We start from the raw sequence: 18,698 nt of genomic DNA, 5'->3' as shown, positions 1-18,698 counted from the left end.
TGCATTCACCTAATGTCTAGTGCATCTAGTGTGCTAGGGTGTGGGAGTAGTAGGATACATTTTAACACATCTTAATGAAACATATTCAATTTATAATTTTCCCCGACTTCCCCTGAATGTTTTATTTTTAGTGAAAAAAACAAAACCAAAAAATCTTACCTTATGGGAGTCTAAAAAGGTCTTCTCTTTGCGGTCTTGTCATATGACAACAAAACAGGTCTAATTATTTATTTATATGAATAAATTAAACATATTGAGGTCAAATAACAATACATCAAATAAATACAAAATAAAAAAAATAAAGCAGTTATTTTGAAAATCCGTCGGTCAGCACTAAGCACTTCCGGATGTGGGAGTCACACCTCTAGAAGTTTTGTATCGTCGCGGGTTTGTTCATATCAAGGATGGCAGTGCAAACGGAGCGAGGGATTCCGCTCAGTGCGGTATGAATGTTTAATACATTTATTATTACAACCTGACGTGTGTAATAAACGCATGGTAGCAGACACCATGTGAATAGACCATATATTGAAAAGTGTATACGTAAAAACGTAATTTCGCGCACTGTTAGCATTGTTATTGGCAGGTTGACAGAATATATGTCATCTTAAATGCTCTATATGTTTGCTTCTATCAATAAACAACAAATATTTTCACAGTGTGTGGAAAACTGCGATCGTTTAGTGTTATGGTCATGCATTTGTTTTGCTGTGACGTATGTGTTCGTCGTCCTATCAGAAAGGCTTCAAAATTGGATTTTACTTTCAGTTTCGTTTCTCTGTCAATGAAAAATGCCTAATCGAAACTGAATACTGCTGTTTATTCGTTCTACCTTAAAAAGACGCGACGTTTGGCGCTTGTTTTTAAACTTCGTCCGCTGGTAGTCAATCACTGTGTATCAGTGTGATATGTAGCTCCCCCTTAAAAATGGCCGAGTAACAGCGGCTCCAATTGGGCAAAAGTGGAATGTGATACACTAAAACTTCGTATTTTGATAATCCAGTACATTATCTATCAGACAAACTGTTATTTCATTCTCTAGCATCTTACAGTGCAAACGTTATTAGCATAAATATGAGTGAAATTTTGAGCTGTTGGTGGCACTAGAGGGTTTGTGATAGAGGCTCCAAATTCTCTATTCGCTGTACTTTATTTATGTCTCAAATTTTATCACTTTGCCTCAAGCGCCATAGACACAGGAGCGGTGCCAGAGTAATAACCTTGTGGGCAATGCTCCGACAAATGGCGACCCGAGTTAGCTCAAGGTCCTTTTCCTGCTCTGCTGTAGGAGTAAAATCTCTTCTCAATCCCCCTCACTGTTGCTTCATGTCTCGTCTACACTATCTTATCCAATAAAGGCATGAAATGTAACTTACACAAGATTGGAAGAAGAAGAAGAACGGATACAAACAATAGATGCCTTCATGCCTTCAGTGCTTGTTGGCCCTAATAAAAAGTAGAAATGCTGATTTGTACCATAGATCATCACTTAACAATAACAGTGATCTCATGGTAGGCCTCTCGTAAAAGGTTTATAAATCATTAGTAAAAATCTCATCTATGGAAAAAATAAATTCATTTTTACTTCCGAGTGCTGCTGTCTATTTATATGTTTTTTAAAACAACTTTGAACAAGGCTCATCCAAAAGCTCTTGATTAAATAAATACCATGTTAAAATGTATAATAACTTAATTCAAGCCAAAGTGTATTACATTCAATCTTGCAAACAGATAATATGAAGAAAAATGTATTTGTAAGTCGTATATTACAGAAACATCTTAACACAGAAACCTATCCTTTCTGTTCAGTAAACATGGTAATTTTACTTAGGAAATAGACCTTTTTTTCAAATCTTATGTGTAGTATTAAAGTAAGAAGTACTTTAAGAGTATGTAGTAATAAGTATTAAAATATGTTTCTGTTATACAGCTCCTGTGACTTGATCCACATTCCTAGAATCCAGCTTTATAAAGAAATCCATACGTTTATAAATTGTGTATTATAGTGTGTTACTTATAAAGTTTCCTGTGTCACCTGTTTACTTGAACCTTTTATAGCTTAATCCAAAGTTCCTTCACACCAACTCTACCAGCCACACCTGGCCCTTCAGTGCCATTGCAGAGCTGATAGGTGAGCGGACACTTCTGATAGCATTCATTGTGTGAATATGTATTTTGCAGTTAGAATGGGTGTGTGCCCTCAAGTGTTAGATTACTATGAAGTTGTAACCTAGTTTCACAATTAAAACATATTCCTGCCTCTATTACGAGTGCATGACACTATTTAGTACTGTACGTAATAAATTATGTGAGTAATTTGTTTTATTGCATCCCATGTATTGCTCATTAACAGCTAGCAATTAAGTCGTTTACTGTGTTTAACTCCTGCCTGGGTCAAGTAAGGAATTAAAAGACTTTGCAAGAATAGATTTCAGGGTTACCTCAGTAGAGAGCTACTCAGACACTAAGATAATTATCTGTAATGATTTGATCATATTTTAAATATATCTTTTCTACTTTAGACAATGCTTACGACCCAGATGTGAATGCCAAACAGTTTTGGATTGATAAGACAGCAATCAGAGGTCATGACTGTCTAACTTTCATGGATAATGGAGCTGGAATGGATTACGATAAGATGCACAAAATGCTCAGGTGGGTGAGAACACAAACCAAAATGTTGACTAGCACATATTTGGATTTTATGATCCTAACAGTATCACTTAATAAATCATTCTAATGTGCTGATTTGGTACTCAAGAAACCTTTCTTATTATCACAGTTGAAACTGGTTGTTAATGAAGTGTGGAAACTGCAAAACTGTCTTTTATCAGGATTCTTTGATGAACAGAACGTTTGAAGAACACCATTTATTATAAAATTGAACTTTTTTTTGTAACATTATAAATGTCTTTTTTATATATATTATTTACACAACTATTTGACAGTTTGAGGTCAGTACATTTTTTTAATGATTTTGAAATCAGCCTCTAATGTTCAAAAATACCATAAAACAATAATATTGTAAAATATTATTAATAATATTGTAAAAATAAACTTTTTTCTGTTTTATTATATTTTAAAAAGTAATTTATTCCTGTGATGCTAGTCTGCAGTGTCACATGATCCTTCAGAAATCATTCAAATATGCTGATTTGGTGCTCAAGAAACATTTTGTGGAATGATTCTTTAATGAATAGAAAGTTCAAAGGAACAGTATTTATTTTAATTTTTTTTTTTTTGTAATATTATAAGTATCTTTAGTTTCATGTTTGATGAATTTAAAGCATTGTTGCTGAATAAAAGTATTAATTTCTTTAAAAAAAAATCTTACTATCACTACATTTGAATGGTAATATACACATTTTAATATATTGTGTTATTCTCCCTCTTAAGTTTTGGCTTTAGTGACAAGGAGACTATAAATGGCCATGTTCCTGTGGGCCTCTACGGCAATGGGTTTAAGTCTGGCTCCATGCGCTTGGGAAAGGATGCCATTGTGTTTTCCAAGAACGGAGAGTCCATGTGTGTGGGCCTGCTGTCCCAGACGTACCTTCAAGAGATACATGCAGAGAATGTCATTGTACCCATTGTCTCATTCAAACGCAACGGACAGTCATATATCCTTACCTTCCAAATAAGCAAAGACAGGAGGAGGCTTAAATTGATGGACTACAAAGGATATAAAAGAATTTTTAGCATGATATAAAAAAGTATTAGAGAGATGATATTAAACATAGTAGGAATCCAGTGCCTAATGTTCATTTGCATTTGATCAGTTTCACTATTTGTTGAAAAAGTTGTTTTTAAGTAAGAGTTTAAGCATATATTTCTGTTATCTATATGACGTCTCTATCCTTGACCTTTCCTCTCACTCCGACCCGAGCCACAACACGCAGCAAGTCTCCATGATATCCTGCGCTTTTCACTGTTCCAGACAGAGGATGACCTGCTCTCTGAACTCAGTGCCATCAATGCACACTATACCACAGAGTCCACAGGAACACGAATCATCATTTGGAATCTCCGCAAGTGAGCATGCTGGGAGAGAGTGAGGCAGAAAATAAGAAATATCAGAAATAATGAAAAGATCTGCTAATAACGTAGTTTAGAGCAGTGTTTTTCAAGATCTGATTCAGCTTAACCTTGGTGTTGCTAGTGCCATACTCTTGAGCTACAGGAAAACACAGTTGAAATGGTTCAAAGAATGTTTTTGTTTTTTTCTGCTACAGAACATCCTCTGACAAATCTGAGTTTGACTTTGAATCAGACCGCTATGACATCCAGATTCCTTCTGAAGTATATGAGAGTGAAAAGGAAAAATACAAGCAACCCTGTCGCCTGTTACAGTCAAGCCCAGAGAGCGACTTCTCTCTGCGGGTGAGTACTTCACCCTTCTACTGTATGTTGAGTAGGTCTAACAGATTACAGTCTACATGCTGTGTTATCAGTGTGTATATGATGATAGATATCACTTCATTATACATTACAGTTTGAACCAGCTGTGGCTCGTCTGTAAAGGCAGGTGGGGCAGTGCCCAACCAAAATATTCATGCAAAACATAGACCTGTATATAAACTGAATCAATAATTGTAAACGTGTTCAGCATTCTACAACAAATACTCTTCGCATTTTCTAGAGTATTTTAAGTTGTACAGTGACCAGGATATATTAAAATTTAACGGATGGCTTCGGCAGGCATGTATAATGATACTAAGAGGGCAGCGGGTGCCTGTGTCCTCCTCAGCTCTACAGCGCTCCAGTTTTCCCATGTAAATCTGTGGTGATAAATGGACCTGCAGCGTGCTGTATTTTAGAGCCATTGGGGAAGATTTCAGACTGCCCTGCTCATTTTCACGTTACTTTATGTAAACCTCACTTTAGACAATATCAGTCTGCCTCAGCTATGTGTTTATTAGTCTGCATCAGGTCAGTAACTAGTTAGCATGTTTATTCTTCCTGTGTGGAGGACCATATCATATTAAAGCTACAGTCTGTAAGTTTTGCCTCTTTGTCGCCATCTCTGTTTGAAACCTGCGATTGCAGTTATTTGCAGAATTATCATCTTTATGTGGGTTGTGCATCAGCTCGGCTCCTCAGCTTGGATGAATCTAATGTTTGCTGTCAGTCAGCACATCGGTGTGGATACTGTACTTCGGAATCACAGATTGTAGACTTGAAGTATGACCAAAATAAGAATTTTCAGTGGAAAATGTCATCTGAACAAGTAACATGTCTGCCACTTTTGTTCTGACCACCTGAGAAAAAAAGCATTACAATAAATCGCTCTGCTAATGGTGATTAAATCTAACAATCGCTTAGCTCAGATCACATCAAACCATGCAAATTTTTATTATTGTTATACTTATATATACTTATACAAATTGTTAATGTTAACAACATCAGCATTGCGTGACTATGTGTATTTAGTGTGTATTAGCGTTACCTGTAGATTTCAATTTCTGTAGCCACTCCACAGTCTGAAGTCTTTTGCTTTTGACTACAGGTGAATCTCCATGTTCATTGTCATTTAGACCTTTCTGGATTACAATCCGCCATCAAAATAAGTTTAATTATTGCAGCTGCTGTGAGAAAAGGCTATAAATGATCCACCGCCTGCAGCATCCTCCACATGCCATATAGCCTACTAGCTGGGAATCCTTCTTTACGTAAACAGATGTGACGTAATGACGCAAAGATGAATGGCTGCATGCTTGAATTTTCAGTGGAAATCCACCAGTACTGCTCTTATTAGAAAACATTATTACAACAACAATGAATTAATGAATTGCTGATTGTGTACTTGATTTTGGATAAATTTTAACCAAAAAAGTTACGGACTGCAGCTTTAACAAAAGTATAAATCCTTTAATTTAAACGTAATCATGTGAATAGCTGTTATATAGTTCTGTTGTGTTCATTTTATGTTTTTTCTGATAATAGTCATGATTTTCTTTTCCTCAGTGGAATTCCTCCACAAATTGTATAACAACATTTGGAGGAGATAAATACTACATTAAGCAATTCTAAGATAGCATTCTATGGGTGTGTCACCATCCTCAGGCTGAATAACACAAGGACTCTAGACCTGCCAAAATGTGTCGGTATGCATGTGATCAGTGATTAGAATGTAAATAGTACAAAATGTTTTACAGAAACTAGCGCTAAGACTGAATCTGCCCTACCTAAATTTACAGTGAGGAGCCGCTACTGGTTTGAACATAACAGTAATATGTGTCTGCATGCTTGTTATCTTTTTTCAGGCGTACTGTAGCATCCTATACTTGAAGCCCAAAATGCAGATTATCATTCGTGGACAGAAAGTGAAAACCCAGCTGATCTCTAAAAGTCTGGCACACATTGTCAAGGATAAATACAAACCCAACTTTCTAAATGTATCCACACAATCAAAAGCTGTTGTTTATATAGAATACAGGACTAAATTAGCTATGAATACATACATAATGACCTTTCCTTAAGTCTTTTCTTCTCAGAAAGAAAGCATCCCCATCATATTTGGATACAATACTAAGAGCAAAGAACATTATGGAGTCATGATGTACCATAAAAACCGGCTCATCAAAGCCTACGAGCGTGTTGGATGCCAAAACAGGGTGAATATTTAAATATTAATTGTATAAATTTGAATGTTTTTTTTTCTCACCTCAACACCACCTTCTTTAGAGTGACAAAATAATGTTTTGTAGTTTGTTTGTTTTTTACTACTTTGAGTATCCAAATGCATTTTCAGTATTGATTTTGCAATAGGCAAATGGAAAAGGAGTGGGAGTCATTGCAGTGATTGAGTGCAACTTCCTTAAGCCAACACACAACAAGCAGGACTTTGACTACACAGAAGAGTACAGGTGAGTGTGATAATGTACAGGTGGACTGTAATGTAAGTTTAGAATTATTGTATTGTGTTCAGTATTTATACTGTCTCTCATTTCTACTACATACTGTATAGGGTCAAATACATTAAATATATGCAAATGTTCACTGCATAACAAGTATTTGCATTTAAAATGTTTTGACTAATTATGAATATCTTATTTTATGAGCTCATTTGCTATTCAGCGTTTGGTTTTTGATGAGGCAGGCAGGGTTACAAACAATTCAGGTAATTTCAAGAATTGTCTGAACCCTTGTTATGTTCTCATACTAGACTGTTTTACAACTAAATAAGCTCTTTTTCATTTAAGTTAATAACTAATTTTGCAAGTTTTTGGGAGCAAATTTTGTTTTTTACAACAGGAAATAGTAGTCTAAGCTGTTTATTGTATACGCAGGAGAACAATGAACATTTTGGGCGTGAAACTGGAAGAGTACTGGAAAGCAATCCGCCATAAGAGGGGATTCACCAGCACAGTGCTTATGGAGGATATGCCGTTAGTATACACTGACACACACTACAAAACATTTTGTTTCTTTTGGCCACTTTATTCACCATGTTTCCATGTATAAACTTTGTTTAACGTAAAGGAAACGTCCTGATCAGAACTGGGTTCAGTGTGATACTTGTCTGAAGTGGAGGAAACTTCCAGATGGCATCGACATGAATAAGCTGCCTGAAAAATGGTTCTGTCGATTGAATCCAGACCCCCAGTTCAGGTTTGTTTAATCTGACTTTTCATTATTTAGCTTTTGATATGTTTAATAAAACCTCCAGCAGTACTCAAACAAAAATGTCTTTGAAGAATCATATTACACTTTGTCATATTTTCATGCCTTTCTATTTGCATTATCCATTATTATTATCCAAAAAGGATTACCCCTGCAAACCTTTAAAGGGATCATGAATTTAGAAATCGAAATTTCTTTGATCTTTTGACAGAGGTCATTGTACTATAAGTAATATCCTGTATGTTTCAGAACTCAAAACTTCCCCCTTTGTGCAAAAACAGCTTTTTTTTTAAACCAAGTTTCCAAAATGACTCATTTCAGATTTTGTCACATTTATCACGTCATAGTGTGAAGAAAGACCACCTCTGCAGAAGAAGATCAGTTCATACTTCTCCATCATTGCCTCTTTAGCCCCGCCCAATGATTTGCACATGTCATGTAGTAGTAATTACAAGACAGACGCAAAACACCGGTTTACTCAGTCAACAAAATTATAGAGATTCCTCTGAGGATTACAAGATGTTTTGCAGTGCCAAGTTTTAGAAAAACACAGTCTTTGCACTGCCTTCTTTGTGATCCTGACTAGACGTGCCAATATTCAGTAATACGATATATCACGATAATGAATATGCATGATATTGTTATTGTGGGAATTTAAAAATACTGTGAATAATTATTATTATGAATTATAAACATTTTTATAATACATTTTAATAATACTTTACCCATCAACCGTATAAAATGGACAACAAATGCTGCTGCATCAAAAGAACACGCACTCAGATGTAAATGAGCCCGATGTGCATGAGAAGCACATGGCGGAACTAGTGAAGGAGACACACTGAATAAAAGTGCACATTCACTCTCTGACAACAGAGGGCGCTGATGGAACAGCAGAAATGCAGCAGTTACCCCGGAAACACCGTAAACAAAGCAGCTGCACTACTGTACAGTAATTAAAATGCTTCAAACAGCCATTCAGTTTTTTGTGTTCACCATGTTGTTCATCACAGCACCAAATACTTAGTATACTTACTAATACTTACTAATAATTGGCTATTTACAGGGTATCCGCAGGGCATTAAAAAGCATTAAAAGTCATTCAATTTATTTTGCAAAAATTAAGGCCTTAAATGGCATTAAAAAGCATTAAATTTTATTCCTACAGGCATTAAATTAGATAGTTTTGAAGAAAAATAATATTACAGTTTATATTGAATATAGCCTTCATAATTAATAACTTTGATTTGCTGTCGCAAAATATGTACATTGGTGTGATACACACACGGAACCAGTTTGGTAATTGCCTCCGGCCGGTGCAAAATTGCTGTAACGCTGGACAGCGGCGGGCTGGGACCTGTGGAATGCTGCATCAGTGTTGCCAACTTAGTGATTTTTAGACCCCTTTTGTGAGAAAGCCATTTTTTTTGCAAGAAAGCCATTGTGACGAATATACTTGTTAACCTAATCTAGCTTCCGAGACCCACCGGTACTGCCGCACAAGCGTGAGATCTTGCTTGCTTTCACCTCTCTCTCTGCGTCTGTTGTAGGGCTGCACGATTAATCGCATGCTATTCTCCCGCGCATTTCGTCAGTAAAGCCGGTTCCCTGATTACCGCTAAATCGCCATCACCTGCTTTCAAATGAAGCGGCATTTAATAGACAGAGCCGTAGGTCACTGAAAAGCCACGCAATATCGCGTTCATATCGCAGATGAATCGCCTGCGATAATGAACGCGATATTGCGTGGCTTGTCCGTGAACTACGGCTCCGTCTATTAAAAGGCGCTCCGTTTAAAAACAGGTGATGGCGATTTAGCGGTAATCAGGGAACCGGCTTTACTGACGAAATGCGCGTGAGAATAGCATGCGATTAATCGTGCAGCCCTAGTCTGTTGTTCAGTGAGTGGCTGAGAGGAGCAGCGCATTCAGTTGAGGATGTACGCTCTGTCAGAAAATAAATAAAATGGATACTATTGCTTCTAACCTGAGTGATCATTTTATGTGTACATATAACCAAAATCACAGCAAATGTCTTTATCTTATGTGTATTGTAATTTTGTCAGACAACGTCTCGATTATATATCAGGATTTTAGCGCTGGTTTAACATGTCACGGCCTCAGGGCTCGAAAGTAATGCTTGTCAAATAGTCTGGGTTAAGTGGATTTTTTGAAGGGGCAAGTGAAAGAGAATTTTACTTGCCCAGCTGGACAAGGACCTGATTAAAACATCAATTCAAAAAAAAAAAAACACGAGAATGACTAATTTTATCACATTTAGTGTAAGTGGCGATCGATAGTGGATGATAACAGGCTGTATAATGTACTGACGATAACAAGATAACAAGGTTGCGCTGTTGAGGCTCGTGCAGCATCTTGAGGAGAAATGGGAGCACACGTAAAAAGAAACTCAGTTAAACATACTGCGGTAAAAATTCAAAAAAATTTTATAACTTGATACAGTTAAGCAAAATCAAACGACCAAGAATGCTGTTTTCCTAAACAGGCTACCATCACGATTAAAAACATGACACTGATTTCATACAACAGTTCAGTTAACAAATAGTTCATATTAAGTCACTTACATTTTAGAAGGAACATTGACTGTTTTTGTTCTATTTTAGCAAATAGTTTCAAACAAAAATCACAGCAGAACCATAGAGTAGCAACACTCACCCTGGATCCCAATGTGCATACTATCCACCTATCCACCCTAAATAGTATTGAATATTACTAATGTCACATACTAATTAGGATGGATAGAATGCACATTGAGACGCAGGCTCAGCCTTGTTTTCGTTACTGATTCAGTAACGAAATGATTCAGCGTTTTGAACGAATCAGTTGAGTCAAAGATTCAATGACCCATGACCCATTCATAAACAAATGCCTCATTCTTGAATGAATCAGCCATTGGAATGAATCGTTTGAATGAATGACTCACTTATTAAGATGGTTACTTAACGCCACCTACTGGTGGTTTAATTAAATTTTTAAAAGAATCATTTTCCCCCCAACATTTCTTACAATCCCATAACATATTTAATACAGCTGTAATTTTGTAAATTTGTAAATGATTTAATTTGATTGGTAACAGCCCTTAGTGTCTTATTCCAATTAAATCTATTGATCAAATTTAAGAATTTAAAATGAAAGATGAATCATACATTTTACTTGAATCAAACAGGGTGCGGTCACAAATCTATCACAAACATGCAGATTTAAATACGTCAAAGCTGCAATATTCAATATTCTGAAAGGATATTGCTTCAGAAATTTTAAATTTACATTTACACCACAAAAAAAAAAAAACTCTTTTTTTTGGACAACTGTTTTACTCATACAAGTGAATGACATGTCGAGCCCTGTATGAAGTCTTAATGGGCCACGTTTCAGTCATCATTTCATGTTGTCTGACAACAAAACCAGAAAAATATATAGATGAAACTATTTTATTTGGAATTTGGCTGTATTAAAATATATTATGTGAGCAAAAAGGGTAGCAACAGAGAAGCAAACAAAACAAAGGTCTGACACTTGGCAGAATGCGAATGCAACAATGACATGATGAATATTCTAATTGCCTTATGACGTCATCTATCGACATTTAGCGACATAAAAAAATTGGCATTAAAAAGCATTAAATTAGATTTGATGAAACCTGCAGAAACCCTGATTTACTTTCAAACTTAAACATTTTTATATTTTAGTCTGGACTGCAACATGCCCTATAATGATTGAAAATGTTCTGATATTGTTTAGTAACTCTTAGTGGCATAAGGGTTCATTAGTTAACATGTTAATTCATTATTACCAAACTGACAATGAAAAATACTTATAAAGCAATTATTAATGTTAATTTCTTAGTTAAAGTTTAATAACATTACTAAACTCAAAAGTTGTTACTATTATTTAATGGACCTAAGATAAAACTAACAATGATCAATTGTATTTATTAACTAACATTAACGAAAATAATACCTTCTGTTACAAATGTAGCTATTGCTCATTCTTAATCTTAGTTAATGCATTAACTAACGTTAAATAATGACACCTTATTGTAAAGTGTTACCTGTTGTTCTTTATAATTCTTTTGCACATTAATCTCTTACTGTGTATCTGAAACATTTTACTTTAGAATTATTTTTGTGTGTTTAAATGTTCAGAGTTCTTTTTGTTATAAGAAAAAGAATTTTTAAACCTGTTATAGTATGACAAGATTGCAACTTATTTCAATACTGTGATAATACCATGTACCATGATAAAAGCTTCAGCAATTATCGCAACATGAAAATTTGATACCATCATATGCCTAATCTTAACGTTAAGGGGTTAGTTCACACAAAAATGGAATTTCTGTGAAACCCATAAGACCGTTCATCTTTGGAACGCAAATTTAGATATTTTTGTTGAAATCCGAGGGTTTCTAAACCACACATAGGCAGCAACGTCATTGCACCTTTTGAGGTCCAGAAAGGTATTAAAGGGTTAGTTCACCCAAAAATGAAAATTCTGTCATTTATTACTTACCCTCATGTCGTTCCACACCCATAAGACCTTCGTTAATCTTCGGAACATAAATTAAGATATTTTAGTTGAAATCCGATGGCTCCGTGAGGCCTCCATAGGGAGCAATGACATTTCCTCTCTCAAGATCCATAAAGGTACTAAAAACATATTTAAATCAGTTCATGTGAGTACAGTGGTTCAATATTAATATTATAAAGCGATGAGAATATTTTTGGTGCGCCCAAAAAAACAAAATAACGACTTACAAAGTGATGGCCGATTTCAAAACACTGCTTCATGAAGCTTCGGAGCACAATGAATCAAACTGCCAACGGCTGAAATCACGTGACTTTGGCGCTCCGAACAGCAGATTCGATACACTGATTCATTGTGCTCCGATGCTTCCTTTTGTTTTTTTAGCGCATTTTTGGGTGAACTAACCCTTTAATGACATCGTTAAAATAGTCCATGTGACTATAGTGGTTCAACCTTAATATTATGAAGCGAAATATCTAGCTTCCACCAGACCAACTTATGACTTGTCCTTTTTTTGCATCCCTGAACAGATATAATGTGTGAAAACATAAAAAAGAATTTCAGTGCATTATAGCAATGTATCATTTGTAGAAACTTGTAGAGTATATTAGATATCAGTGATATTTATCAACAAATGTAATTGCTTCTGAGTTTGTTCGCAAATCTCTAAACATGTTTAAGCTTATAACGTTGTTCTTTCTTTATTCAGGCGATGTGAAGAACCAGAAGAAGCTGAAGATTCTGAGGATGAAAATTCAAACTGCCTGAAAGAATACAAACTGCAGTGAGTGAAATGATTTGTTATGACTATTTATTTTATTTAAATATGAATAAATATTGATTTATGCAAGATATAGTTAAGCCAGTGATTTATTTAAAATAAATGAATCTGATATACCAGGTGTCCAGAGGTGATTTAGTCAGACAGTTATGTTTTTTGTTATGTTGACACAGTGAAAGAAACCTCAAAAAACAGCAGGAACAGAAAAGAATGCAGGTAATTTCAACCAGTGGCTGGTGAGTTTGTTTTGTACTCTTTGTATTTCTTTTCTTCTTTTTTGTAATTTAAGTGGTAATTTCTCTGGATTAGATGGAAGCCAGGTATAGAAATGAGGGTCTGAAAAGGAAACATGACTTTGTGTGTCAACTCCAGCAAAATGTAAGTTTTTTTTGTTTGTTTTTAGTTTTATAGTTAAGCAATTATCAATTATCAGAACATATTTAAGTCTTGCGCTCTCTTTTTGTTTCCACAGGCCCCTTCCTCACCTGGATCACCTACTGTCTCTTTGGCAGCGCAGAGCCCTTCCAATTCAGTACCCCTCTCACAATCTGGTGAGGCCCAGTTTTGTGCATTTTTTTTTATACAAAATTTTAATTATTTATATTAATAACATTATTTCTATAGCTTCGAACAACATGCCAGTGATTTCAAATGTCATTTCCCTCTCCACTCCTAAAAGGTACATCATTCTCTTTCTCCCTTTCTCCTTTTTTATTGTTGTATTTATGTTAATTTTCTCTTAATTCTCTTTTTCCACACAATTTGATTTCAAACCTGTCTCCTAAAGGATGAAGAGAAATCTAGAACTGACCCAGAGCCAAGCTGCAAAAACAGCTAGAACATTTCATGCTTACTGTAGCAACACATCAGATAGTCCATCAACGTCTACAGCTACATCTGATTTCATATCCTCACCTTTGGGGATCGCAGACAATAATGACAATAAAGTTGATGAAAACGATGCAGATGCAACAAGCATTGGTGGTGGTGATGATGATGTTGTTATTGTTGAGACCAACAGCACGCCAAGACCCAAACCTTCGACCTTTGACCTCTCTAAGGTAAAGACAGAAGAAAGTACCAGCGAAGATGCACTAGGATTATATATGGAGTGCAGTAATCACGATCAAATAGAAAATGAAGATAGTAGAAATGCAACAGTGGAGCCATCAACTTCAAATGGCCAAACCAGCATAACAACCCAAACAGAACGTTTGATTGTAAAGGAGGAGGAAGACCAGCAGATCAAGAAGGAGGAGATTGAGAATGATGCTAGAAGGAAGGAACATAGTGCTGATGTGGAATGCAAGATGAGTAACACTACAGAAATAACCAAAGGCCCCGTGGAGATTGAGAGATGTAGTAGTGCAGAAGTTTCCAGACCAAATCCTGCAGAACTGGGGGGCACAATTAAGGAGAATAGAATCAGTTTTGAACAACATCCAAAGTCAGATGTAGAAAACCAGGAAGCTATGACATCAACAACTTCTAAGACCTCACTTTTCTCTGACATAGAAATAGACCTCATGCCAACCCTTGAAGCACAGAAGCAACAGGATAACCTGCTAAATCTCCTGGAGGCCACAGCCCGGGAAAGAGATGAATTCAGAGAGCAGGTTCGGGAGAAAGAGATCAAACTCCTGAAACTCACTGTAAATAAGGACTGCAGCCATCAGAGCATCCAGACAGATCCATCAGAGGAACAGCACTATAAGACTCTCTACTTACAGGCCACCCAGCAAAACGAAGAGCTTAAACAGGAAAATGAGGAGCTAAAAAAGAAAGAGGAGATGTTGTTGCAAATCAAAGCTGAGAAAGAGGTACAGGATGAGGTGCGTCGTGCCCAGCTGAAAGCTGAGGGCGAGGGACAGTCATCAACAGCAAATGTTTTTGAAAATGTAGATGATGAAATGGCTCTTCAAGTGGACTTTCTTCTAAGGGAGCTGGACAAGCGCAACACAGAATGCAATGAACTGAGAAGTAAGGTGAGCACCTGATATCTTTGACTCTCAAAATGCTCGTAAGTAAAAAGAAATGGGTCCCTGCTGAAAAGACTTGCATGAATTTCCAGACTGGTTAGTTCACCCAAAAATGAAATTCCTGTCATTAATTACTCACCCTCATGTCGTTCCACACCCGTAAGACCTTTGTTCATATTCAGAACATAAATTAAGATATTTTGATGAAATCCAAGAGGTTTTTTATCCTTAATTGAAAGCAATGAAATTATCACATTCAATATCCAGAAAAGTAGTTGTTAAAAAATAGTCAACATGACTGCAGTGGTTCAATCTTAATGTTATGAAGCAACGAGAATACATTTTGTGCGCAAAAACAAAACAAAAATAACGACTTTATTCAAAAAATTTTCCTCTTCCCTGTCAGTCTGTTACGCAGTTGGCACAGAGCTGTGTTTCCGTGTTTACGTCCAAACGCCGGCTCATTATCGGCTGGCTCCTGCGTCAACATCACATGCATGAACAGGTGTTGGCCAATACTGAGCTGCCTTTCAAATGTAGAACCTGGAAGCTGCAACGGAAAGAGCGTAGATGGGGAGAGACGAATTTGTTGAATAAAGTCGTTATTTTTGTTTTGTTTTTGTGCACAAAAAGTATTCTCGTCGCTTCATAACGTTAAGGTTGAACCACTGCAGTCACATTGACTATTTTAACCATGTTTTTACTACTTTGAATGGGCATTGATTGTGGTCATTTCATTGCTTTCGATGGAGGATCATGGAGGATTTCATTTTTGGGTGAACTAACCCTTTAATGCTGTTCACCCATAAATTAAACTTGTCGTATTTACTCACCCTCATGTCGTTCCAAACCTGTATGATTTTTGTTCATCTTTAAAACACAAATGAAGGTATTTTTAATGAAATCTGAGAGATTTCTGTTCTTCCATTGAAAGTGATTTCCACCAAAACCTTCAACACTAGTCAAAGTTAATTAAATATGCTCAACAGAAGCCCAACCATATACTTGCATGACACACAAGAACAAACCTTAGTGGTTCTCACACATTAAGCAACCACATATGAGCTTCTGTCTACCATATTTGATTTGCTGTATATATGTGTGTTGATCAGTGTTTAAATGTGAATAAAAGCCTAAATTAAATCTGTTCATCATATAAAACAGTCATGCCTCATCAGAAGACTTACAATAAACTGCTCGACTTTACAGTATCTTTATGAACTTTCTGAAGCATGAACGTTTTGGTTGCATGGACTTTCGATGGAGGGGACACATATCTCAGGTTTCATTAAAAATACATTTGTTTCGAAGATGAGCGAAAGTCTTACAGTCAGTGTGTGAATTAACCTTTTAAATGGTAAAACTTGCCTGTGAAGGCAATTTATTTATACTGGTGAAGCTGGTTGACCATACCACTACCATTATTTGATCAGTCAGGCTTAAACTGTTTTTCTTTTTTCCCTTCTTTCATTCTTCAAAACCCACAAACTCAATTGTGGACTAAAAGCTGAACAGCTTGGAACAGGAGAAAACTCACTGCGAGCAGTTGCAGAAGGAAGTAGAAGAGCTGAGGAAATACAAAGAGGAGTGGAATAATGCAAAAGTAGCGAAAGAGACTCTGAGGGACAGTAACGCCAGTTCAGATCAAACATGTAGCGCAAGCACAGCTGCAAACCTTGTGAATGGGATCAAAAAGGATGGAGAGAGCAATGAAAGACCAGTGGAGGGAGAGAACTCAGTGGCACCAGCCAAGTAAAAGCCTTGTTGACTTATTTTAAAGATTTTCAGTGTTAAGGTTGCATTTCTGTACATGCTCATCAGGAGTCACGTTTTAATGCACAAATATATATATCTGCTCTCTTTGTTCTGTCCTTAGGTTGAGGGAGCTGAGGTGCAGTGTCGCCCGTTTATTGGTCACTTTTGTTCCTGCACTGGACCTTGACCAAGTGAATTATGACTGTGAGGTCATAGATGAGATTTTAAATCAGGTCATACAGGAGATTTCCCCCCCTTGAGACCACTTTTACTTAGCACCTTTAACCAGTTGCCAAAGTGTTCAGCCTAAGTTAATGTTTTGTTCATCGAGGTTCAAATTCTATTGCACTCTGAAAATATTAAACTTAATTTTAAAATGTTTTATTTATTTACAAATTCTTACTAATTAACACTTGCAGTTCTTTGTGCAATTTTTACATTCCTTTTTAAATCCTTGTGTTCTTTCGGTTATTGGAATAGAAATAAGTTTTCTAGAATTAACGTTTGGCCGTTTTGCCACAAAGACTTAAGCTTACGAAGCTTACAAATGTTATGGCATTTTAAGTTAATTTTTCTGTAACTTTTATATGAGGTTGTGTGTATTTCTGATAGACAGTACACAATTGTGCACACAAGCTATAGTAATTGCTACTCAAATTGTGTACAAGCAATTCTGTGTATAAAATTGTAAATAGTGTTGTTTTGGGGAAAAAAGGTTCAATATAAAATAAATTTTGTATTTGTTTAATTAAAAAGAGTTCTTTCTGTCTTTCTTGTTCATCTGAGATATTATTTGCTATAAAAAAATAATGTTGTTGCCTACTTGTAACTCTTTTCCAACGTTTAGGTTTTCACATACTGTTAACAAAAATTACAACAGAAGGCTTTTTATTTTTACTGTTGCAGTATCAAACAGTATTTTACATGCTGTTTTTATACTATATAGTTTTAGTAGCCTACACTATAATATATATATATATAAAAATACACTATACATATACATGCATACCAGGGGCATTTCCCCTTGCCTCCTCAAAAAAATTAGGATGAGAAAATAATCCATATTACAAAAATAAAAAGCAAATATTACAAAATGTGACAATAAAACGTGTACAAGTGAAGTTACAGTTGAGAATCCGTGTCTCTCGTGCCTCCCTTGAGCTCAGAGAATGAACAGAGCCCCTAAAGCATGCGGTGGGTTTTGTGGGGGGTAATAGAGAATAAATGGGGGAAAATCGCGTGAGAGGAGGCAATGCCTCCATCGTGCTAGGATAATCCCGCCTCTTGTTTATGTGTGCGTTCTGCACGTCAGTCTGAATGAACAAAATGATGGTGTCAATGGGAAGGCTAATAAAAAAGTAAGTAAACAGCTCACCCACTTAGATATCACCGCTTTGTCACATCAAAATCAAACATGAAAAGACTTGAAAACATGATGACTACGGGGGTTTTAGTGAGCAATCAGCTTGGTGAAATTAAAGATATATCTTCGTGTCTGTGACAGTGTTTACCGAGCATGACTGATGATCCGAAATAAGTTGACTATTAAAAATAACAGCTGAAAATCAATACACAAATAAAATACTGTTAAACCCTCAATGGTACGGTGTTTCCTCCAGGCAACATAGTCTATTTTAGTTTGTTTTAATAAAACTAGACTTTTAAATTAACTTTTTTTTTTTAAATAAGTAAAAAATTAATGAAAATGTTTATTGATATTGTTATAGTGTCCAATTTTAAGCAGGAAAAACCTCAAATAATATTTTCCTCATTGATATAGAGGGTTAAATTGTTACTGCCTTTAGTTATTATTTTGGAATAAATGTAAAATTGCTTAAAACACTAACTTGAGATTGACTTGGTTTTAATAAGTAGAACATTAATTACATTGTTAATGTAAAAATATAAAATTGAAGTGTATTTGGTTTCTTTTTTTATGTAATGTAAAGTAATGTTCATTTAACAAGGAAAATGTGACAATGTTAAAAGTAATGGACATGAGTTTACATTTAACTT

At 35.8% G+C, this 18,698-nt stretch overlaps 1 protein-coding gene across 2 annotated transcripts; it reads left to right on the top strand.

Annotated features, from left to right (window-relative positions):
• Window positions 1–330: 330 nt before the first annotated feature.
• On the top strand, window positions 331–17,437 carry morc3a (MORC family CW-type zinc finger 3a). Of its 2 annotated transcripts, XM_048193809.1 has the most exons (20): window positions 331–443; window positions 2,059–2,131; window positions 2,523–2,655; window positions 3,397–3,620; window positions 3,876–4,032; window positions 4,233–4,380; window positions 6,264–6,395; window positions 6,495–6,614; window positions 6,769–6,866; window positions 7,100–7,120; window positions 7,290–7,388; window positions 7,483–7,611; window positions 12,877–12,951; window positions 13,122–13,164; window positions 13,258–13,326; window positions 13,421–13,499; window positions 13,573–13,627; window positions 13,736–14,933; window positions 16,435–16,679; window positions 16,804–17,437. In XM_048193809.1, the coding sequence occupies exons 1-20, from the start codon at window positions 405–407 to the stop codon at window positions 16,940–16,942; spliced, it is 3,276 nt and encodes a 1,091-aa protein (XP_048049766.1). In that variant the 5' UTR covers window positions 331–404; the 3' UTR covers window positions 16,943–17,437. The 2 variants fall into 2 exon arrangements, with proteins under 2 accessions (XP_048049766.1, XP_048049767.1); XM_048193810.1 differs by lacking the exon at window positions 7,100–7,120.
• The last annotated feature ends 1,261 nt before the right edge of the window (window positions 17,438–18,698 follow it).

Source organism: Megalobrama amblycephala, linkage group LG6 (genome assembly GCF_018812025.1).
Source record: "Megalobrama amblycephala isolate DHTTF-2021 linkage group LG6, ASM1881202v1, whole genome shotgun sequence".
NCBI classification, from domain to species: Eukaryota; Metazoa; Chordata; class Actinopteri; order Cypriniformes; family Xenocyprididae; genus Megalobrama; species Megalobrama amblycephala.
This window is presented reverse-complemented; position numbering and strand designations above follow the sequence as displayed.